Below are 24,962 nucleotides of genomic sequence, written 5' to 3'. Positions count from 1 at the left end.
CATAGCATTGGAAAACATGTGGATTATTATTTTTTATTTAACAATTTGACCAAGAAATCACAGAACTAGAGCTTCACATACAGCCATTTCTGAAATCCAACAACTCAATACAGACATCAAACTGATGAGGCACTTATTTGCATTGCTTATAATTAAGTATAATAAAACCAAGGCACAGCTGACTTTTGTTTTAATGGATAAGACAAACTAACATCATGCATGCAACCGATATTTGCATTTCAATCTTTAAAAACATGTTAAATTCTATTCACGCAGGTAGCCAGACTGTTTGTTCTGAACCAGAATTTGAACGGATAGATATTCTTTAATATTTTAAATCAGATCCTTTGGATGAAAAGCAGAGTTCTCTGTTGTTTGCTTTAATATATTAATTTGCACATTAGAGTATCTAATATTGTATTCATGTAGTATTTATTTTCTGGAGGATGAAGAGTGATAACAGCGAGCTGCCTTAAGGTGATCTCTGACATGATTTGATCGAGAAAAACCCCTTCCACACTTCGGGCAGCTGTAGCGATAATCACCTTTATGGATTCTCCCGTGTTCTTTCAAGGTGTATTTGGATTTAAAATGACTCCCACACAATCCACAGCAGAAAGGTCTCTCATTCTGGTGTACTAACATGTGATTCTGCAAACTTCCTGTGTTCCTGAAAGGCTTGCCCCAAATCTTGCATAATGCATCCTGGCGTTTTCTCCTTTGCCTTCGTAAGACCCCTTGAAAGGATTCAAGGTCACGCTGAACAGATGACGGCTCTTGATCAGTTACTAGAAGTTCATCACACCGCTCTGATTTAACCGTGATGGATGACTGCGGATCTATGCCACCACTATCTTCATTCTCTGGCAGAAGTGAGAGGGACAGAGGGGATTCCTGCCCTGAGACCCCTTCAGAAAGGGGCAAAGTATTGAAAGAGGCCTGACTCAAAGGCTCATGGGGCATCACAGTGGCAAACTCCAACTTCACTCGTATTTCTGAGAGCTCTGAACCCATCGGACCTTGCAGATCTCTCTGAGTATCTGGGTGACAAGAGGCATTAGATTAGTTTTCTACTGCAAAAACAGGGAGGTGCTAGTAAAGATTTTGCAGCTAAGCCTTTAAACAGAAATTCAAAAAACAAACAACAGAAATTCCACTTAAATAAAATCATTATATGATAATTAGTAGTGCTGTCAAACGATTAATCTAGATTAATCACATGCAAAATAAAAGTTTTTGTTTACATAACATATGTGTGTGTACTGTGTATATGTATTCTGTATATACTGTATAAATACACACACACATGCATGTATATATTTAAGAAAAAATATGTTATGTTTATAGATTGAATATATTTATATATAATATAAATTATATGAATATAAATTTATACTTTATGTGTGTGTATTTATATATACATAATAAATATACACAGTACACACATATATAGGCTATTATGTAAACAAAAACTTTTATTTTGGATGCGATTAATCGTTTGACAGCAGCACTAATTAGTAATCATGTCTATTATAATGTCAAGTTATGAGAGGCAAAAAAACATATTTCCAGCCTGTTGTTAATACAGCATATACTACCCGAAATTATACATATAACATGATAATTATGTGGAAACCTTGGAGTAACATGACAGTTACTCTAAGGTAAGTTACTTAAACTAATTTTGGATGGACAGCAAATAAAAATGCTCAAATAGTGAGCATTACAGAAATATTGATTGACTGTTGCGTTGCCAAGTGTGCGCCCTTAGTAAATATTTCTAGAGTTTATCATCTCAGACTTAATAAATGAACAAATGAATGAATGAAACACAATATATCTGTCCCAAAAGAGTTTATTCAGTAATTTATGTAACAATGATATGTGTTAGAACTGCACATGAAACTAAGGATGTTCTTCAGGTCAAACATGTTTATTAAGTATATTAAGGGCTATATTAGCCCTTCCTTTGACCGAGGATAGAAAACCTATCAATGGTGTCCTGCGCTAGGATTCATTTTCAGTTTTATCAAGCAATTTAAGTGGACAGTCTAAATCAAGTAAATATTTAATATATGAGATCCTTTTAAACTTGCAACAACAAAAAAATAAATAAATAAACAAAGTAATTTTTTTTTTTTTCAGGTGTAGGCCTATCTGGAATGGCAAGGAAATGGTTGACAGATTGGCAAAACAAGCAGCTGATCACTCGGATGTAGATGTTCAAGTAATGATGAGAAAGTACAGAAAAATAAAAACAGAATAATAAGAACAGAAAAGAAGGCAACATATAGCCTAGCAGGCCTATAGGAAACTAGGATGAGACAAATTTATAGCATATCTATTATAGGCTACCATAATCACCCATTTCCTCAAGTTTAAATCAGTTTAAACACAAAGGGAACACAGAAACATGAAACAGCATTTCTGGTCAAGAAGAGTTGAGCATCGCAAGGCATGAAGAAGAAAGAGAAAAGTTTACATAAATGGGATATTATCCTTATATTACAATAGGCTCTCTCATTTGTTCCCTGGGACAAACAAAAATATACATATTCATCTTAAAACAAGCGGTTTAACTGGAAGGATTTATGAATTTTCAAATCCGGCAAGTGCTTTTCTTCTCCTCTCTGTCAACGCTTCACACTCCTGTCCAGTTGGCGGCGGTAATGCAGCGTTTTAGCTGGTTTGCCAGCCACAGTAAAACATCAAAAGAAGAAGCAGAAGCAGAAAATAGACGGAGGAAGGAGTTTGTAACAACAAAAAAAAAAAAAAAAAAAAAAAGAACAAGAAAAAGAAAAAGAAAGATCAAGATGGGACTTGTGTCTATTCATTCGTTTTTAATAAAGCGCATGACAGCAGTGGCTGAAGAAATATTTAACGCTCTCAAAGACAATATCACTGAATATGAGCAGGAGCTCGAGCGCCTGAGGCAGGAGAACTGTTGTCTGAGGAGCGCACTGACTGAAACACACCACGGTCAGTCAAACATTCACTATAAACTCTTCTCATTTTCATGGTCCGTGTAAATAACGCGCTGTTTTTTAGACATGAACAGTGGTAGTAATATGGAATTATTTGAAATACTTTACACATAACCATGTTATATGCATGGTAATCGGTCTGTGAGGATAAGCTGTATATTTATGAACCCTAAACCTAAGTGTGTTGCTTTCACGTAGTTGTTATTATTATAATGACTGCCAGTAATTATATAAATTGTATTTAAATGATAATTATTACTTTTATATTTATATATTTTTTTATTTTATGATTGAACCCCCTGACATGTGAAGAAATAATAACTGAAACAAAATATGGAGCTCATCTCAGTTTTATTCAGCGCCGCAAACTGAGAAAACAACAACAACAAGAAAAATGCATTTTGTTGCAGATGTTGTTTTTTATATGGCCAGAAAAATAAAGTTCTGATCAATGATATTTTAAATTTTAACAGTTTAATAGACTACTTGGAAAAAAAAAAAAAAAAAAAATCAGTTCATTACTTTATATCTCTTAATATCTCTTAGTAGCCTAAATTATTTAAATGGTTAGTTTTATGACCAAAATAAAAAGTAGATTTAGTTTAAAATAAATAAATATAGTATATTTAATTTTGTGGGCCAGAATGTAATGCAATGGAACAATGATACACATTTCTCACCTGTTGGATCAAATACTATATATTTTAACATGGGTTCATCAGGTAAACCTAACTTGCTGCAGTCTAGTAAATATTCACCTTGAAATATTAGTAACAATATAAAAGTTATTCTTAATGCTTACTTATATATATATATATTAGACGTGTACCTGAAGTTGGACATTTTTTGAATCATATTAAAAGGCCTTTTACCTGCTAAAAAAGTATTAACTATCATTCAGGTGACAGTGGGCTTGTAGAAGATTGTATACAACAGGTTTTTCAGAAATGTTTTGATTTTGTTAATTCAGATTTACACTCAAAATGACCGAGGATCACACACTACGAGTTGTTTTGAACACATCAGCTGGAGTTTGTTTAATAAACGTGCAGAGCAACCACGCAATAAAACATTACAATAATAACCTTGAGGTCATGAATGGTTTTACAAATGCTAGAAAGAGGGTGGCTCTAGGGTGAGTAGATATCCTGGGCTTAGCCCAGAGACATCCATTTATCTGTCAGAAAACATGGGACACAGTAATAAAAATAAATAAATATATATATATATATATATATATATATATATATATATATACAGTATGTGTGTGTGTGTGTGTGTGTGTGTGTATATATATATATATATATTTTTATTATTTACATTGGCTAAGTGGCTTCAATTATATTGTTTTTTTTTTTTTTTTTAAGCCATGTATAGCCTAATTAAACATGAAGGCTTCTATACACTATATATATAAATATGTGTATGACAGCTTAGTGATGATGCATACAAAGCTATTTTAGTTATAAAAACATTTGGGGCTTCAGCCCTCTTAGCCCATCTCTAGCGCCATACGTGGCTAGAAACATGGCTTCATCAAATAGCACATCTAGGTTCCTAACTGATGACGAAGAATTGACAGAGCAGACATCAAGCCAGCTATTAGGCTACAAGTTTTTGGTCCAATAAATACTTTTTTTTTTTTTTTCAGAATTCAGCAGTTGGAAATTACTAGTCAACCGTTTTTTTTTTTATTATTTTTATATCAACTATTCATTGCATTGCTATGAAGCTACAATACCCAAGTCTTTTCCCATTATACTCTTTACAGTTTTCTGCAGATCTGCCCCAGATTGCAAATCGGGGGAAAAATATGTCTGAAAAAGTTGCGTAATGTATTCCAGCCTTTACCAAAGTAAAATGGATTGTGAATTGTGTGGGTGACTAATTTTGTGCTTCATGTCAAACAGATACTCAGCCAGATGGAGTTCTGCAAGGTCCAGTGGGTTCAGAGCTCTCAGAAATACAAGTAAAGGTGGAGGTTGCCACTGTGATGCCCAATGAGCCTTTGACTCATGAAGCTTCTACTAGTACTTCGCCCCTTTCTGAAGATTTTAAATGGCAGGAACCTGATCAGTCCCTCTCACTTCTGCCAAATGTGATGTTGAAGAATGCAGATCTTCAGTCATCCATCACGGTTAAGTCAGAGCGGTGTGATGATCAGACCGGTGAATCAAACTCATCTGCAGTGCAGTCTGGCAGTGATTGTGATGATGAAATTCCAGTTCCTGAACAAGACCCTCCTTCTCCTCAACTTTACATTGAAACTTCTGATGAGGAGGTACAAAAGGAAATTAAAAATCACGAGAACACATCAATATGCAAAATTTGTAGCAAGTCTTTCTGCACCGAAGGAAGTTTGCAGAGACACATGCTGGTGCACCAGAACATGACGCCATTCTGCTGTGATTCATGTGGGAGTTGTTTTCAATCGAAATTCTACTTGAAAGAACATGAGAGACTCCATACAGGTGATTACCACACTATTTCTTTATTTATCCATAAAACCTAACCTGGTATTTATCCACCCATTTGAAACTTTCATGCTCCAAAAAGTAAGTAATCCCTGTGACTCCAGGGGTGTATTCCAGAAAGCATGGTTAACTTACCGTCAGATAAACCCTGGACTTTCGGTTGATTAACCCCAAACATTGCTTACTCGAGGTATGTGGTTCCAAAAACGCGTCCGGGAGTAAGTTCATTCAACTCAGAGTATGTTCCTGGTTAAGACTCGAGACATTCTCAACAGAGCAACGAATCGACGAGTCACTATGGAAACGGAGGCTAAGAATAAGCGCGCCATACTGCTTCTTTCTTCTTCTTCTGTTCAAAGGTCATGTTGGCCTTATGCTTAGTTCATATCGCCACCTAATTGATGGTTTTGCAATCATTTTAATTTTTTCCCGTTTAATCTTTAATCCTTGAGAATAAGAATTATATTGTTTGATGCTAATTATATATTAAGTCATATCAGATATGTATTTTTATTATAGAAATACATTATAGAAAATGCCGATCCATGTATGAGATGATAATATAAAATGTAATATATATATATATATATATATATATATATATAGGCTAATATAATAAATTAAGCATTACCTTGCCATAATAGTATTTTATAATTTATACAGATAACTGTTATATATGCCAATAAAATATAATAACCATATTAGAGCAATATATAGGCAAACCTTATTTATTACTTATATTAGCGCTTTATCATTAAAATAGCATATATATATATAGTAGGCTATATACATAACTGTATTGTAATAATATATAATATTGTGTGCTATCTGTCATGCTCTGATAGCGCTGAAGTGAACTAACCCTGGAACATAACCTGCTCCAGAGCAGGTTATCTTCAGAGAGCAAGTTGCTATGGTTACTTACATACCCTGAAAGTAACCGCCGATTTTGGAACCGAAAGCTGAGGTTATCCGCTCACTTATTCTCAAACATACCCGGGTATGTCACATAACCTGCTTTCTGGAATACACCCCAGTCACAATGTGATTGCTTTGGGTGTAAAAGAAAAATAAACTCAATATTTGAGTCACTGAGATATTTATAAAGTGAAACAAATTATATTTTGGGGCTTTAGTCCCGAGAATGCAGTTATATTGCCTTATATAGTAACCCATATCAACATTGTGTTTTTAATCGGTAATCACATTTGTGATGACCCTGGACCACAAAACCAGTCATAAGTAGCACGGGTATATTTGTAGCAATAGCCAACAATACATCGTACAGGTCAACATTATAGATTTTTCTTTTATGCTAAAAATCATTAGGATATTAAGTAAAGATCATGTTCCATGAAGATATTTTGTAAATTTCCTACCTTAAATATATCAAAACTTAATTTTTAATTAGTAATATGCATTGCTAAGAACTTCATTTGGACAACTTTAAAGGTGATTTTCTCAATATTTCGATTTTTTTTTGCACCCTCAATAGTTGTTTCTCAGCCAAATATTGTCCATCCCAACAAACCATACATCAATGGAAAGCTTATTCATGATGATGTATAAATCTCAATTTAAAAAAAAAAGAAGACCTTTATGACTGGTTTTGTGGTTCAGGGTCACATTTGTGCACATTTCCATCCCTACAGAAATACGAGCAAAGAATCAGACCGAAGATCCAGTGAACTCACGGCTCTCCCATGTGGAAATAACTCTGCAGCCGGACAGTGTAAATGTGAATGCAAACTCACGGCAATCTACTAGATTAAGTCTCTCTGCTCAAGGCCCTGGAAAATTTCCTTTTCATTGCAAGATATGTGACAGGCCATTTAGACGTCAAAAGAGCATGAAAAACCACATGCTTTCGCACCAAGGTGATCGAAACTACCCGTGTATATTCTGTGGCAGAAGGTTCCTTAAGAGCTGGCATCTCGCAGAACATTTAAGAATTCACACTGGTGAAAAACCATTTGGATGCAATAAATGTGGAAAGACATTTGTTCAGTGGAATCAGGCGAGGTCACATATAATTAAGCATCATGAAGGAGATATGTCACTGTTATCAAAGGAAAAAACCTAAACCTGTACATTTTTACTTTAGAAAAAATTAAAGAAGTGTAAAGTTAATTTTGAATTTCCAATGTACATTCCTAATTATTCATGTTAGACTTTTATCTCGTGTTTTGTAAATGTGTATTCTTCCTTTATCTCATGTCTGGCATTAAAGATATAGTTCACCCAAAAATGAAAATGACCCTATGATTTCCTCACCCTCAAGCCGTCATAGGTGTATAGGACTTTCTTCTTTCAGATGAATACAGTCAGAATAATATTAAGAAATGTCCCAGCTCTTCCATGCTTTATAATGGCAGTGAATGGGTGTTGAGATTTTGAGCTCCAATAAAGCGCATCCATCCATTATAAAAAGTGCTTCACATGGCTTCACGTGGGGGTTAATGAAGGCCTTTTGAAGTCAATGAAAATTAGTGCTTTTGCTAGTTTTATGAGAACCAAGCTTTGTTTACAGCAAAGGAAAACCAGTCTCCTTTTGGCTAATGTTGAAATCCTCTGACATTTTTCTTTACAAATCCTCGTTTTGTACTTCTAATTCATGACTGGTGTTTTGTTTTGCTCTCTCCTCTGTGCTTCAGTGCTCGTCACTTCTCACCAGAGCTTATGCCTACGTCCTCCGCTGGAGCTCCACTCTCTCGTAAACGTGTGTACAACAGTGATTATGGTTTATAAAGTTTTAAATATGGATATTTGTACACAAATTCATAGATGAGAACAATATACAGGTGCATCTCAAAAAATTTGAATATCGTGAAAAAGTTCATTATTTTTTGTAACTTATTTCAAACAGTGAAACTTTCATGTATTCTAGATTCATTACATGTAAAGTAAAACTATACAAAAATACGTCATTCACTTCTTCGTCTGAAGCTTGCGTCCGAAGCATGGCACCGAGCCTAGAGGACGCAGTGTCTCGTTCCCTAGTGGTGGGCAGAGCGAGGCTTCGTGAAACACTGAAGCAGTCGAAGCAAATGTGTCGAAGCTTCGAAACATTTCGACACCCGTCTCTACGGTGACACCTAGTGGTCATTTTCAAGTATTGCTCTGAAACAGCGTCGACAAAGAAACAGTTAAGCGAATTGACGATTTATAACGTATGTTGTGTTAGTTGATTCACCAATTGATTTGGGGGAGTGGTTAGTGTGTTCGACTGGAATGCTGTCACCTTGGGTTCGAATCCTGGGTGACGCAGTCATTTTGACAAAATTATAAAAAACAATTAAAATGTGTTTTTATTGTTCTGTTCTTGTAATGTGTTGAAACATCAGTCTGACGTCTGAATGAACTCTTTGTGAATAAGTAAGTGTTATTTTGGTAATGAAAAATATACAATAAAGTACATCAAGCCACTTTTTTTTTTACATATAAAGATTTTTATTTAAAAATATTAATTGTTCTGCTGTTGATGGACTTAGCCTACTTCTTTTTTTACATATAATTTCTCCAGCCTTTGAAAAAATCCTCTCACAAAAACCCAAGAAGTGAATATGCATTAACTCCACTTTTCTACTTTGTGGGAGTTAGGTTGAGACAGATGTGCGATTGTGTGATTTGTTACCGACCCTGTCAATCAAACGCAGATTCGGCAGGTATGCCAAGTCTCGAAACACTTGTGACACGCCCTGATGCTTCGATCGCCTTAGTCACGTGACATGGTTGTTTCGAATCGCCTTAGTCACGTGACATGAGTGTTTCGAATCACGCTTCGGAGCAGTGTTTCGAAACATCTGCGCTTTGGGATCTCGACACCGTGTCGAAACATCAGTTTCGCGTCAGCCATCCCTATCGTTCCCTACTCAGGGAAACATGGTTACATATGTGACCTGAGACGTTCGTTCTTGAATGAATCAACCATTTAAATGACTCGGTTCAGTTCGAACTGCGTCCTCTAGGGGTCGCTATGGGGAACGGAATACCAACGCCACCATGCTGAGGGGAGTGCAAGCCAAGCACAAAAAGGCGGGCACTAAGTACCAACTCTACCCAGCTAAGGGAGTTGCCTCTGGGACGGTTCGACGGCTGTCAGTGACATTATCCCCTTCGGCCAAAAACCTGAGCTGCATACTCCAGAATCATACATACCTTGGAATCAGAAGCAGAGATTCCTTTAAGGGGATACGACCAAGCGCCTAGGATAGTAACTAGGTCTTGGCCTGTCACCCAGCGGCTACTGCTTGCTCTGCATGAGTTCACTGAAGGAATTGCCTCAACAGATCCTTCGTAGCAACACCCTGTTCAAGTCAGTATCACTGGGCATACATAGGTAGAGTGGGGCCCAAGGTGAAAACCGGGACCTGACCGACTCAAAGAAAGGGCACGAAGCCGCAGCGCGTAACCCATACCATACAGGATATTAGAAAGATCGCAAAACACTTGGTGTGCGATCTTACCACAACGTGGCTTTCAGAAAGTGCACAGAGACTAGCGTACACACTTACCATAACATGGATTTGACACACCGTTCTGAAGAGCGGAGAACCCAACTCTCAGCATGAGAGGAATCTCAGATGCTCAGATGGGAGCAGCATGCTCATAGGTGACCCTCAATAGTGAGGGGAGCAACGCCAGCTCGACCAACAAGAAGAGCATAGGGCTGAATGACAGAACTCCGGAGAGCGGAGAAACCAACTCTCAGTATGAGAGGGAACTCAGATGCTCGGAAGGGAGCAGCATGCTCATAGGTGACCCTCTATGGTGAGGGGAGCAATGCTAGATCAACCACTGACTCACAGAACTCTGGGAAGCGGAGAGCTCAGCTCTCAGAATGAGAGGGAACTCAGACACTCAGAAGGGAGCGGCATGCTCATAGGTGACCCTCAATGGTGAGGGGAGCAATACTAGCTCGACCAACAAACATAGCTCTGGAGAGCGGAGAACCCAACTCTCAGAACGAGAGGGAACTCAGACACTCAGAAGGGAGCGGCATGCCAATAGGTGACCCTCATGGTGAGGGGAGCAACACCAGCTCGACCAACAAGGAGAGCATAGGGTCACATGGCTCTGAGGGAGCGGAGAACCCAACTCTCAGCATGAGAGGGAACTCAGACGCTCAGAAGGGAGCTGCATGCTCATAAGTGACCCTCAATGGTGAGGGGAGCGATGCTAGCTCGACCAACAACATAGCTCTGGATAGCGGAGAACTCAACTCTCAGCATGAGAGGAATCTCAGACGCTCAGATGGGAGCAGCATGCTCATAAGTGACCCTCAATAGTGAGGGGAGCAACGCCAGCTCGACCAACAAGGAGAGCATAGGGCTGAATAACAGAACTCTGGAGAGCGACCACTGGCCTAAAAAACTGGTAAGCCCTCCAGAGAAGCGGCCACAAAACTTTTGGGCTATATATAGGGAAAGCCCCCTCTCTAACTCATGAGCCAGCTCCGCCTGCGAGCCCCACGAGCTCATTCTCCTCCGTGCCTCAGCAGCAGTGGGTCTTGAGCCGCGGGAAGCAGACGGCTGTCCCTCCTTCCTCGAAAAGAGAGACAGACGAGAGCGGAGCTTTCTCATAGAAAAAAGCTCACAGTGCACGCAGATTGCCCCCTCGAGCACATTGCGTGCGTGCTCCTCGCCCAAACAAAAGACGCAAAGATTGTGTGTGTCATCAGGTGTCAAATAACGACGACACCGATGCACACATCTCTTAAACGCCTTGCTAGTGCTTGCCATAGTAGAAAATCGCTTCTTACCTGTAGAATACACGCTTCAAACAAAACAGTCACTGAAGACGAAGAACGTCTTTTGGTAAAATCCCTTAAATAAGGTCCGTAGTTCACACAAGCTCAAGATACTTTCACGTTTTAGTCTACGACATAAAACACACCAGTTATCGTGATTTTTTAAAAACTGTTATGTTTCTTAAAAAAGACGGTTGCTAACAAGTTGCTAAATGGGACTACAGGCGCTGTCGAAGACATTCAACGTCATCACGCCGAACAGTTTATCAATTTAGTATTTTCCAGTTGCAGTATAATTTGTAATACAATTATTTTTAGAATAACCAATGAATAGTTTCCCGCTTTTTATATTTTTGTTCGACAATGTTTTTTTTTGATTTGCCCCTAATGCAACAAGTCTTTGGATGGAAGATGCTCGAGTTTATCGCTTTCCTACTGATACAGACTCTGGGTTCGTACTGTAAGGTAAACTCATATTACGATTATTACATGTAAACACCACATTTACCGGCTTTACGTGGTTAAAGTGAAACTTTAATGATGCATAGTGCTTAAAGCCACGTTAAAATTAAATGTTTAAGGCAACATGAAGCTGTTAGAAAGCATATAGATTGAGGATTTCCTAGAAGCAAGGATAAAATAACATTTTGTGTACCCACCCTAACAAAATGATAGCTGAAATGTGGTACGTTGTTCACTAAAATAAGTTTAATCTTACCATATCCAAAAACTCGCTCACTCTGCTGTTTTTTAAAAGATTAAATACGCGGGGATACGTTTTTAATTAAAATATTCATATTAATCAAGCATTTATTCACTTTTAAATGCACCTTATTTCGAAATGTACAGAAATACGTGCTTTAAATAGTATAGTGAATAAATTACTTCATTTATTCACTATACTATTTATTACTAATGTCTCATTTCAGTTTTAGTTTGGCTCTAGTTTTGTATTTATTCCAGTTTATATGAAACAGTTCATGTAGTGTGGATTAAAATTCTGAACATGTTAAAAATAAGTTTGAAACAGTTCTCGAGAGCGCGGTGGTGGTGACGCTGAAGGCGAGCGACCGTGGTGCTGTAGTTCGTTTATAGCCTAAGTTTAGCTTTTCAGTTCTGGCTCTTTTATTTAGGCTTCAAAATTCGTCAAAGTTACATTATTTTGTGAAGATTATCTTGATGGACACAATTGTAATCATGCTGATTTTTGGAGCAAAAAAAAAAAAGTCTGTCCAGTCAGGTTTTTTTTATCTTTTGATATTTATATTATATAGAAACCATGATGTCATATATGAACAAGATGTCCAGGACCTCTGGCAAAAAAAAATAGGCCCACAACATTAAAGATACAGCAGTATATTTCATTGTAGAGCAGAGGATTTTCTTGAAACCCTCCCAAAGTTTCTTGCGTATTGTTCAGGGTTGCCAGGTCTGTGTAACAAAACAGCTCAGTTCCTAATCAAAACTAGCCCAGTCAGTGGTTTGTTTCAACCCACGGACTAAAAAAACAACCTATGACAACAGTATAAAAGTAGCCCAATTACGTGTGAAAACAGCAGACTTGGAAACACTGGTAATGTTGCTAAATAATAATGTGCAGTAACAATATGTTCCTAATTTTGCATTTTTATTAGTATAGTAGAGTGGACAATCAGGAACCATTGTTGGTCTTGAACTTGGGTTGCCAAAACCACTATCACAATGTGTATCAACACACTACCCACAAGGCTATCGGTTCCAGTAATGTTTAGGACCAAGTGCTTTCCACGTCCATGAAAAAAGTCCGCATTGTTATGCAGAAAATTGTTTCCCATTCTTCTTGTGGGTTACTCAGTTACCTGGATTTTACTATTAATAATTTGACATGATCCTGGATTTTCCATTTTAAATTCATCCCGGAGTTGCTGTCATTGCTCAGTTCAGATTTGTTTCACGTAAACAAGATTGCATCTTTTATGTAGAGGTGATATAGAACATCTTTTCCAGGCACAGCTGTTTTCTTTCAAGAGCAGCATATTGAACCAGGGAAAATAACAAGTCTTCTATTTTCCCTTAATCACCAGAAAAACTGCCACAAAGATATGGTTCCTATCTTCCTCTAAGCCAGGTCAGAGCCACTGATAAACCACAACATTAAAACCACCAACATTAAAACCAGGCTTGCCTTCACTCCACGTGTGCATCAAGACTTGGGCGTCCATGATCCTGACGCCTGTTTACTAGACAGGGGTCATCAACTAAAAGACAATGTGATTCACACACTAGTGTTGCAATGAAAACATGAATAAATACATTCTTAAATAACAAATAGTATAATATATACAGTGGGGCAAAAAATTTAGTCAGCCACCAATTGTGCAAGTTCTCCCAATTAAAAAGATGAGAGGCCTGTAATTTTCATCATAGGTATACCTCAACTATGAGAGACAAAATGAGAAAAAAAAAATCCAGAAAATCACATTGTAGGATTTTTAAAGAATTAATTGGTAAATTCCTCGGTAAAATAAGTATTTGGTCACCTACAAACAAGCAAGATTTCTGGCTCTCACAGACCTGTAACTTCTTCTTTAAGAGGCTCCTCTGTCCTCCACTCGTTACCTGTATTAATGGCATCTGTTTGAACTCGTTATCAGTATAAAAGACACCTGTCCACAACCTCAAACAGTCCAACTCCAAACTCCACCATGGCCAAGACCAAAGAGCTGTCAAAGGACACCAGAAACAAAATTGTAGACCTGCACCAGGCTGGGAAGACTGAATCTGCAATAGGTAAGCAGCTTGGTGTGAAGAAATCAACTGTGGGAGCAATTATTAGAAAATGGAAGACATACAAGACCACTGATAATCTCCCTCGATCTGGGGCTCCACGCAAGATCTCACCCCGTGGGGTCAAAATGATCACAAGAACTGTGAGCAAAAATACCAGAACCACACGGGGGACCTAGTGAATGACCTGCAGAGAGCTGGGACCAATGTAACAAAGGCTACCATCAGTAACACACTGCGCCGCCAGGGACTCAAATCCTGCTTAAGCCAGTACATGTCCGGCCCGTCTGCAGTTTGCTAGAGAGCATTTGGATGATCATATGGTCAGATGAAACCAAAATAGAACTTTTTGGTAAAAACTCAACTTGTCGTGTTTGGAGGAGAAAGAATGCTGAGTTGCATCCAAAGAACACCATACCTACTGTGAAGCATGGGGGTGGAAACATCATGCTTTGGGGCTGTTTTTCTGCAAAGGGACCAGGACGACTGATCCGTGTAAATGAAAGAATGAATGGGGCCATGTATCGTGAGATTTTGAGTGAAAACCTCCTTCCATCAACAAGGGCATTGAAGATGAAACGTGGCTGGGTCTTTCAGCATGACAATGATCCCAAACACACCGCCCGGGCAACGAAGGAGTGGCTTTGTAAGAAGCATTTCAAGGTCCTGGAGTGGCCTAGCCAGTCTCCAGATCTCAACCCCATCGAAAATCTTTGGAGTCCGTGTTGCCCAGCGACAGCCCCAAAACATTACTGCTTTAGAGGAGATCTGCATGGAGGAATGGGCCACAATACCAGCAACAGTGTGTGAAAACCTTGTGAAGACTTACAGAAAACGTTTGACCTCTGTCATTGCCAACAAAGGGTATATAACAAAGTATTGAGATGAAATTATGTTATTGACCAAATACTTATTTTCCACCATAATTTGCAAATAAATTCTTTAAAAATCCTACAATGTGATTTTCTGGATTTTTTTTTTCTTGTTTTGTCTCTCATAGTTGAGGTATACCTATGATGAAAATTACAGGCCTCTCTCATCTTTTTAAGTGGGAGAACTTGCACAATTGGTGGCTGACTAAATACTTTTTTGCCCCACTGTATACACACACAACAGAAATATATTAAATGAATTATACTATAAATTTAAGTTATAATAAACTAACAAATATGTATTATAAAAACAGACCGAGAAACAATAAATGCATTAAACTATACATTACAGTTATAGCAAATGAATAAATCATATGAATGAAAAACTTCAAATAATGAATAAAACACTAATATAACAAATACATTAAATTATAAATTAAAATGAATGGAATGACTCGAGGTTGAGTAATTTTTCCCCCTTTAAGGTTAACCTAAAACGTTCTTACAATCTGGACCTAAACCCGACTGTTTACTGTACTTGTTCGTAAGGGCTGATAAAATGAAGTCTATTTACTGCTTTTGTAGAACAGACAGACATTAGAATTCAGCATGACACTCAATCCATTCAAACAATCAGAATCATTATAATTGTGTGCATGTTTGTACTTTGCACATCCGATTTTTCTCAAAATGCGATCTGTCAGTCAATAAATGTGAAAAAGTAACTGGCGTAACTTATTTGACAAAGTATCATATATAATATATATATATACATATATATATATATATATATATATATATATTTTTTTTTTTTTTGTAAATTAAAATGTAATCATGTTACTTGTAACACGTTAAACCCAACACTGCATGCATGTACAGGTGCATCTCAAAAAATTGGAATATCGTGAAAAAGTTCATTCTATGTGAAACAGTGAAACTTTCATATATTCTAGATTCATTACAAGTAAGGCAAGGCAAGGCAAGGCAAGTTTATTTATATAGCACATTTCATACACAATGGTAATTAAAAGTGCTTTACATAAAAGGAAGTGAAATAGTCATTAAAAATAATAAGAAATTAAAAATAATAAAAATCAACAATAAAAACAAAGTGATTTAAAAATTGATCTTAAAAGAATGTAAAACATTTAAGAATAGAAAGTGATTATACATAGTGCAATCAGTTCGGACGCAGCACAGTGCTCATTCAACAAATGCACAGCTAAACAGATGAGTTTTGAGTCTGGATTTAAAAGTGGCTAATGTTTTAGCACATCTGATATCTTCTGGAAGCTGGTTCCAACTGCGGGCGGCATAATAGCTAAAAGCAGACTCCCCTTGTTTTGTGTGAACCCTTGGTATTTCTAACTGACTCGATCCTAATGATCTGAGTGGTCTGTTAGGTTTATATTCAGTGAGCATATCTCCAATGTATTTAGGTCCTAGGCCATTTAGAGACTTATAAATGAGTAAAAGTACTTTAAAATCAATCCTAAATGTAACTGGAAGCCAGTGTAAGGACCTGAGGACTGGTGTAATATGCTCAAATTTTCTGGTTCTAGTCAGAATCCTGGCAGCAGCGTTCTGGATGAGCTGCAGCAGTCTAATGGTCTTCTTTGAAAGGCCGGTGAGGAGACCATTACAATAATCCACCCTGCTGGTGATAAAGGCATGAACCAGTCTCTCCAAGTCTTGACTGGAAACAAAACATCTAATTCTTGCAATGTTTTTGAGATGATAGTATGCTGATTTAGTTACTGCTTTGACATGACTACTTAAACTAAGGTCTGTCTCCAGAAACACCCCAAGATTTTTGACTTGGTTTTTAGTTGATTGAAGTAAAGTAAAACATTTCAAAAGTTTTTTTGTTTTAATTTTGATGATTAGAGCTTACAGCTCATGAAAGTCAAAAATCCAGTATCTCAAAATATTAGAATATTTACATTTGAGTTTCATTAAATTACCATCCCTTCAGTATAAATGTCGGTATCTCTTGTTCTTTGAAACCACAATAATGGGGGAGACTGCTGACTTTGCAATGGTCCAGAAAACAGTCATTGACACCCTCCACAGAATGATGGAGGGTGTCACAGAAGGTCAATACTGAAAGGAGTGGCTGTTCACAGAGTGCTGTATCAAAGCATATTAAATGCAAAGTTGACTGGAAGGAAGAAATTGGGTAGGAAAAGGTGCACAAGCAACAGGGATGACCGCAAGCTTGAGAATACTGTTAAGTAAGCTGATTCAAACACTTGGGAGAGCTTCACAAGGGGTGGACTGAAGCTGGAGTCAGTGCATTAAGAGTCACCACGCTCAGATGTCTTCAGGAAAAGGGCTACCAAGCCACTTCTGAACCAGAAACAACGTCAGAAGCATCTTACCTGGGCTAAAGAGAAAAATATCTGGACTGTTGCTCAGTGGTCCAAAGTCCTCTTTTCAGATAAAAGTAAATATTCCATTTCATTTGGAAATCAAGGCCTGGAGTCTGGAGGAAGACTGGAGAGGCACAATCCAAGCTGCTTGAAGTCCAGTGTGAAGTTTCTGAAGTCAGAGATGATTTGGGTGACATGATGTCTGCTGGTGTTGGTCTATTGTGTTTCATCAAGACCAAAGTCAATGCAGCCGTCTACCAGGAGATTTTGGAGCACTTTATGCTTTCATCTGCTGACAAGCTTTATGGAGATGCTGAGTTCCTGCAGGACTTTAGCACCTGCCCACAGTGCCAAAACCACTTCCAAGTGGTTTGCTGACCATGATATTACTGTGCTTGATTGGCCAGCCAACATGCCTGACCTGAACCCCACATGATATCTATGGGATATTTTCAAGAGAAAGATGAGAAACAGTCGCTTTCATGCCACACCTCACTGATGCTAGAATTTGTGCTAAAGGATCCCTGACCAAGTATTGAGTGCATAAATGAACGTACTTTAAAGAACTTGAACTTTTCTTTTTTTGATTGATCTTAGGAAATATTCTAATATTTTGAGATACTGGATTTTTGACTTTCATGAGCTGTAAACTCTAATCCACCACGGCGTTTTAGTGCCTCGTTAAAAAAAAAAAAAATCTAAGATTACGAGATTAAAGTCGTAATATTTCGAGAATAATGTCGAAACTAGGAGAACAAAGTCGAAATGTTACGAGAATAAAGTCGAAACTACGAGAACAAAGTCGTAATATTTCGAGAATAAAGTCGAAACTACGAGAATAAAGTCGAAATGTTACGAGAATAAAGTCGAAACACTACGAGAATAAAGTCGAAATGTTTTGAGAATAAAGATTATATAGTTATAATATTTTGAGATAGGCTATTCTAGCCTTTTGCTCATGCAGATAGCCCGGATTGGGAGCACCGGGAGATATTCCAAATTTCAGTTTTCAAAATCTGTCAGTTTTATAGCGAAATACAAACAATATGTAGGCTATATTGCAATAATTTGTTTGTTAAGCGGCATGCGAGTCAATCATCTTTACGATTACAATAACGAACGACGAGACATTTTCATTATAAATTAGGCTAAACTTTTTTTTTTATGCCTTATGATGTTCCTTCAATTTATATCTTGCTATAAACTTGAAATAAAGAGCAAAAACACATTTATAATTTGTATTTCGTTATAAAACCGGCAGAATTTGAAAGCTGAGCTGTGTGTAAATGCAACAAAGCACAAAATTGTTGTGATTACTGGTTGGCTGGCACGCTACAAATAATGAATGGAAGACATTAAATATTATGTCCTCATTTACAGTATACCATGAATAAAACAGTTTGTGAATAGTCACTTAACGTTTACAGCAGAAAAGACAACAATATAACGTATGTTAACAAATTTGAGTCCACTTCAACCTTTAGAACGTTTTATTGCTGTTTAATTAAACAGGCTACATGTGAGGAATGAAAGTTTGGGACGTTTTTGCGGAGCAGGTGGTGGAATTTTCACAATAATTTAATGAATTTATTCACATAAATACAGCGATCTGTCACGCCACATTAAAGATCTTGAAAATCACATTTATTGTAAGACACATAATTTGTGTTTCGTTATAAAACTGATTTTGAAAGCTGAGACTTTGTTTTATATTAAAAGCACAAAGCTTAAGCTATTGCTATTGTGTGGCTGGGTTTTATACTGTGGTCGTGCCGGTAGTGACGTCATAGGCTGTCGCCAGCCAACATGTGGTGTTTTTGTATATATGCTTCAGACACGGGTCACGCTGACGGTGTTCCCCATAGCGACCCCTAGAGGACGCTGTGTCTCGTTCCCTACTCAGGGAAACATGGTTACATATGTAACCTGAGACGTTCGTTCTTGAATGAATCATCCATTTAAATGACTCTGTTCAGTCGCAATGACTTATTAACAGAGACTTGATGCCACCTACTGGTGGTTTTAATTTCACATTTACAGTATTTTTTAACATAATTTCAAATATCAGTATTCAATGTTTTATGCATCAAAACATTATTTATTCATTTGTAACTGCAGGTTAAAGCATTCCATGTCCTTCAGAGCTGCTTTAAACAGTGGGTAAATATATCTATTCCCCTTCAGATGTAGCTTCTGTGTTTCCTCTGCATTGCAAAGATGAATTTTGTTGATATTGATTTAATTTGTTTGGTAACAGCTAGAGGTCGACCGATTAATCGGCACCGGTTATCGGCAAAAATCCATGCCGATAGTTTTCCGGTTTGCAACCATTGCTGGAGTGGCTGAGAAGGGTCCGCTGGCATTATATAGTACGAGAGCGGCCTCTAGAGGCGGAAATCACTGACAGCATGTGTTGTTTATTTTGACATGTGACACTGCAAGCTGCACAGAGTGGGAAACTCGCATTTAAATACAGCCTACAGAAAATCCTGCCGCGGAACAGAGCGCCATTCACATAGTTTTCTATTAAATTACATTATATTTGTCCCAAATCGTTGTGAATGTACATAATGACTTCACCCTAGGCTATAAATTATGTATTGTACATTTTTCAGCAAAATATTTGTCTTTCTGTGGCTCTAATAAAGTCTGTATGCTTCAAAGAGAGCTGTATTAGATCGCGCTCTCTCTTTCCACTTGCTCTGTTTTTTTCATTAATGCCACAATTGTTCATTCTTGAAGCAAACTTATGTCCGTTTGGGGATTAAATAAATTGTTTTAGACCGCCACTTGATTTGAACGCAAAGCGTCTGGTGTGTGTGTGATACCTCTGAGTTCTCCTAGACGCAGCGCTGCGCTTCTGTAATGTAATCACAGTGTGTGACTAACTTTTTTTTTTTTGTTTTGTGATTAGATAATTATCAAGTGTTAAAAAATACAAGCAAATAAAGTGTGTGAGTACACATACAATATCCATATGTATGTAATTTTAATGCTATGGCCTTGTGTAGATATTTAAAGATGACCATCTTTAAGCATGACTGTTGAAATTAAATGGTGACAATAACTTAAGTCAATGAGTCCATTAGTAGCATTAATGAAAACTGTCGAATTATCGTTCCTTGTTAGAGTGTGTTCATTTCAACATTCACTATTAGCTACTAGTTAGCTACATTTTTAAATTTTAAAGCTTCTTCGTTTAACATTAGCAAACTGAAATAACTTTCATAGTTTGCTATGAAAATAACATAGGCTTTATAGACAATTGGAAGAATTTTTGGGGCAGACCTGACCTGTTGAAAAGAGATGATGTTCATCCCTCCTGGGGTGGTGCCGCTCTTCTCTCTAGAAATATGGCACATAGTCTTAGAGTTCGTACTTAACTAACTGGGGCCCAGGTCAGGAAGCAGACAGACTGGCTAAACCTACCGTCTGCTAGCCGCCTCACGTCACAGAAGTCAGTTAATTCTCACCACATAGAGACTCTTTCACCTAGATATCACACTATAGAGACTGTGTCTGTTCCCCGAACTAGAAAATACAGAAAACATCCAAACCAAAGTAATAGTAACAATTTAATTGATGGTCAACAAATAAAAAACTGATATAATACAGATAAACACATGATAAAGCTTGGCTTATTGAATATTAGATCCCTTTCTTCAAAAGCACTTTTTGTAAATGATATGTTCACTGACCATAAACTAGATGTGCTTTGTCTGACAGAAACCTGGCTAAAACCAGATGATTACATTACTTTAAACGAGTCTACACCCCAAGATTACTGTCACAAACATGAACCGCGTCCAAAAGGTAAAGGGGGAGGTGTTGCTACAATTTATAGCAATATTTTCAGTATCTCTCAGAGGTCGGGTTTCAAGTATAATTCGTTCAAAGTAATGGTGCTTCATATAACGTTATCCACAGAAACAAGTATTAATGATAAATCCTCTGTGATGTTTGTACTGGCTACTGTATACAGGCCACCAGGGCACCAGACTTTATTAAAGAAGTTTCTGATCTTCTATCGGAGTTAGTGCTGACTGCAGATAAAGTCCTAATCGTTGATGATTTTAATATCCATGTTGATAATGAAAAAGATTAATTGGGATCAGCATTTATAGACATTCTAAACTCTATTGGTGTTAAACAACATGTGTCAGGACCTACTCATTGTCGAAATCATACTCTAGATTTAATACTGTCACATGGAATTGATGTCAGTGGCATTGAAATTTTGCAGCAGAGCAATGATATCTCAGATCATTATCTAGTCTCCTGTATATTCCATATAGCTAAAGCTGTAAAGCCAACTCCTTGTTACAAAATGGTAGAACCATTACCTCTACCACAAAAGACTGCTTTATAAATAATCTTCCTGACTTATCTCAGTTCCTCAGCATATCCAATAGCTCAGAACAACTTGATGATGTAACAGGAACTATGGACTCTCTCTTTTCTAGCACTTTAGATGCGGTTGCTCCTTTACGCTTAAGGAAGATTAAGGATAAGAGTCCAACACCGTGGTATAATGAGCACACTCGCGCCCTAAAGAGAGCAGCCCGGAAAATGGAGCGCAGCTGGAGGAAAACTAAATTAGAGGTATTTCGTTTAGCTTGGCGGGAAAGTACCCTATCCTACAGAAAAGCATTAAAAACTGCTAGATCTGATTACTTTTCGTCTCTTCTAGAAGAAAACAAACATAACCCTCTGTATTTATTCAATACAGTGACTAAATTAACGAAAAATAAAGCATCAACAGGTGTTGGCATTTCCCAAGAGCATAGCAGTAATGACTTTATGAACTACTTCACTTCCAAGATCGATACTATCAGAGATAAAATTGTATCCTTGATTGAGGTATCAGCAAATATTGTATCGCTGGGTCTGAGAATCTATATCGTATTGTGACAAACCATCCAATTTACACCCCTAATAATACTACTATATTTTAAATTAAAAAAGAGTATTAAATACAAATACAATTATTTTATAGTAAACTTAAAAACAAAATGCTAATATTTACTTTTTTTTTTTTTTTTTTTATATATATATGAATTATCATCATTTTCAAACTTAAACTTGTTAAATGTTTTAATAAGAGTTCAATTTAATCAGTCAGTTATTATAAGACATTTGGGCTGTTACTAGAGGTCGACTGATAGTGGATTTTGCCGATACCGATAGCTAGGTTGGACCACACTGGCCGATACCAATTAATCCCCTGACGGAGGCTGAAGTATCCAAACTTCTCCTCTCCAACCATCCTACAACATGTCCTCTTGACCCAATCCCCTCGCACCTTCTGCAAGCAATCTCTCCCACGCTCTTACCGGCACTCACACACATCATCAACACATCCCTCCTCACAGGCATCTTCCCCACTGCGTTCAAGCAGGCTCGGGTAACCCCACTGCTCAAAAAACCTACATTAAACACTTCTCTTATAGAAAACTATAGACCTGTCTCTCTCCTTCCATTCATAGCGAAAACACTTGAACGTGTTGTCTTCAACCAGGTCTCATTGTTTCTTTCACAGAACAACAAACTGGACGCTAAACAGTCAGGTTTCAGGAGGGGCCATTCAACTGAGACTGTGCTTCTTTCGGTCACTGAAGCCCTGCGAATTGCAAAAGCCCATTCCAAATCATCAGTCCTCATTCTGCTGGATCCATCTGCCGCGTTTGACACTGTCAATCATCAGATACTCCTCTCCACCCTCTCATCACGGACATCTCGGCTTGGATGAAAGAACATCACCTTCAGCTCAACCTGGCGAAGACTGAGCTTCTTGTCTTTTCCTGCCAACTCTACAGCATGACATCACGATCCAGTTAGGTTCATCAACAATTACCCCATCAACTTCAGTCAGAAATCTTGGTGTAATCTTTGATGACCAGCTAACCTTCAAAGACCACATTGCAAAGACTGCTCGATCTTGCACACAACACAACATCAGAAAGATCAGGCCCTTTCTGACGGAGCATGTTGCACAACTTCTTGTCCAGGCCCTTGTCATTTCTAGGCTGGACTACTGCAATGCTCTTCTGGCTGGACTTCCATCAAACACAGTCAAACCTCTACAAATGATTCAGAATGCGGCGGCACGACTGGTCTTCAAGGAACCCAAAAGAGCCCATGTCACACCTCTCTTTATATCATTGCATTGACTACCAATCGCAGCTCGCATCAAGTTCAAGACACTGATGCTTGCTTATAGAACAACCACAGGCTCAGCACCCGCCTACATGCACTCACTATTAAGAATCTACATCCCCTCCAGAAGTCTGAGATCTGCTAGTGAGCGACACCTCATGGTACCATCACAAAGAGGCTCAAAATCACTCTCCAGAACATTCTCGTTCACCATTCCTGGCTGGTGGAATGATCTTCCCACCCATATTCGGAGTGCTGGATCCCTGTCAATCTTCAAGCAACAGCTGAAAACTCATCTCTTTCGACACTACTTGACTTCACCTTATAAAAAAAAAAAAACTCTTTCTCCTTATTTATTCCTTCCCTTGCTAGCTTGTACTTATTTAAACAATGCCTGAGACTTGGAGTTACAAGCACTTCGTTTGTCGGATTGCCTCTTCAAGATGAATCGCTTTATGTATTCCCCAATTGTAAGTCGCTTTGGATAAAAGCGTCTGCAAAATGACTAAATGTAAATGTAAATGTACCTCAAAATTCTACGATACAATTATGATTCAATTCGATACAGGAGTATATCGATCGATATTTCGATATTATGATATTATATACCTATTTAAATACTATTTAAACTCACAAATGCAACCAAAATATATAACGTGAACATTTATCTGAAATTTTCACATCCTGTACCTCAACTGGGAGATTCACAACAAAAAAATAGGCCTACACTTTTTTTTTTTTTTTAAATAATTAAGAAAATAAACCATTGGATAAACAATTCTGTTAACAATGGAATGCTAGCAATGCTGGAATTGATGTGCGTTTTTTTGTTTGTTTGTGTGTGTGTGTGCGCGCGCTCCGGCGCGATCACTTCAATTGTTTCCGTATACCAGCAGAATCAACTTTAAACACTTGTCTCAATGATCACTGTATAAAGGTCTGCTTTTATTTGTGTACACTCACAATGAAAACAAAACAGATTTTATATAACATGTAAAAAATTGTAATTTGCACAACTGTCTGTTCAAAATAAATGAAAAGAAACTGAGCATAGTAGATTTCTTTTTTTTTTTTACTGTTGTACCGAAATCGTATCGAACCGTGACTAGGTAATTCAGCATTTTTTGTACAATCCATCAGATAATGCATTTTCTGTGCTGAGACCTTCAAGTGCCAAGCAAGAAAGAACATCACGTAATGTCTCACTTTTGGTAAATACTGTAGCATTTCATCTAGGGTTACTATAGAAAATGTGTTTATTTAAAGCAAGAATGTAAAGCTTAGCTAAAATACAAAGCAAGAGAGCACAATTCAGTTGCATCAGTAGAATGAGTACCTATTGTAATGTCAATTAAGCTCATTTAAGAGAGAGCTTCTTTATTGCATTAGTGATGGGTCGTTCTTGAACGATTCGTTCTTTTTGAACGAATCTTTAATGTGACTCGGGAAGAACGAGTCATCTCTGAGAGTGATTCGTTCAGTCGCGCATGCGCAACATCCTATAGGTTCTGCACTGAATTAGTTCACCTGTTTCGAATCTTCGGATTTGAGTCGTTCGTTCATCACGTGACAGCCCCATAAGCTAAACC

General features: G+C 37.7%; 2 protein-coding genes across 6 annotated transcripts in view; one reads left to right on the top strand and one right to left on the bottom strand.

Annotated features, from left to right (window-relative positions):
* Window positions 1–432: 432 nt before the first annotated feature.
* LOC131549891 (zinc finger and BTB domain-containing protein 7B-like) lies at window positions 433–2,368 on the bottom strand. The gene is made up of 2 exons (XM_058792455.1): window positions 2,365–2,368; window positions 433–1,040 (listed from the first exon to the last, which is right to left on the bottom strand). Exons 1-2 carry the CDS (start codon window positions 2,366–2,368, stop codon window positions 433–435), a joined length of 612 nt encoding a protein of 203 aa, XP_058648438.1.
* A 340-nt stretch (window positions 2,369–2,708) lies between these two features.
* Window positions 2,709–24,962, top strand: part of LOC131549717 (zinc finger protein 888-like) — a 37,390-nt gene continuing 15,136 nt past the window's right edge. For 2 of the 5 annotated variants that reach the window (XM_058792115.1, XM_058792116.1), the window contains exons 1-3: window positions 2,711–2,979; window positions 4,895–5,455; window positions 8,113–8,177. In XM_058792115.1, coding sequence (XP_058648098.1) covers window positions 2,814–2,979; window positions 4,895–5,455; window positions 8,113–8,177 — 792 coding nt within the window. In that variant the 5' untranslated portion in view covers window positions 2,711–2,813. Of the gene's footprint in view, window positions 2,980–4,755; window positions 4,810–4,894; window positions 5,456–7,110; window positions 8,018–8,112; window positions 8,178–22,756; window positions 24,395–24,962 lie in introns of those variants that run through there. The other 3 variants (XM_058792114.1, XM_058792117.1, XM_058792112.1) reach the window with 3 other exon arrangements.

Source organism: Onychostoma macrolepis, chromosome 11, assembly GCF_012432095.1.
Source record: "Onychostoma macrolepis isolate SWU-2019 chromosome 11, ASM1243209v1, whole genome shotgun sequence".
NCBI classification, from domain to species: domain Eukaryota; kingdom Metazoa; phylum Chordata; class Actinopteri; order Cypriniformes; family Cyprinidae; genus Onychostoma; species Onychostoma macrolepis.
Note: the sequence above shows the minus strand (reverse complement) of the source record. Positions and strands in the feature narration are given on the sequence as shown.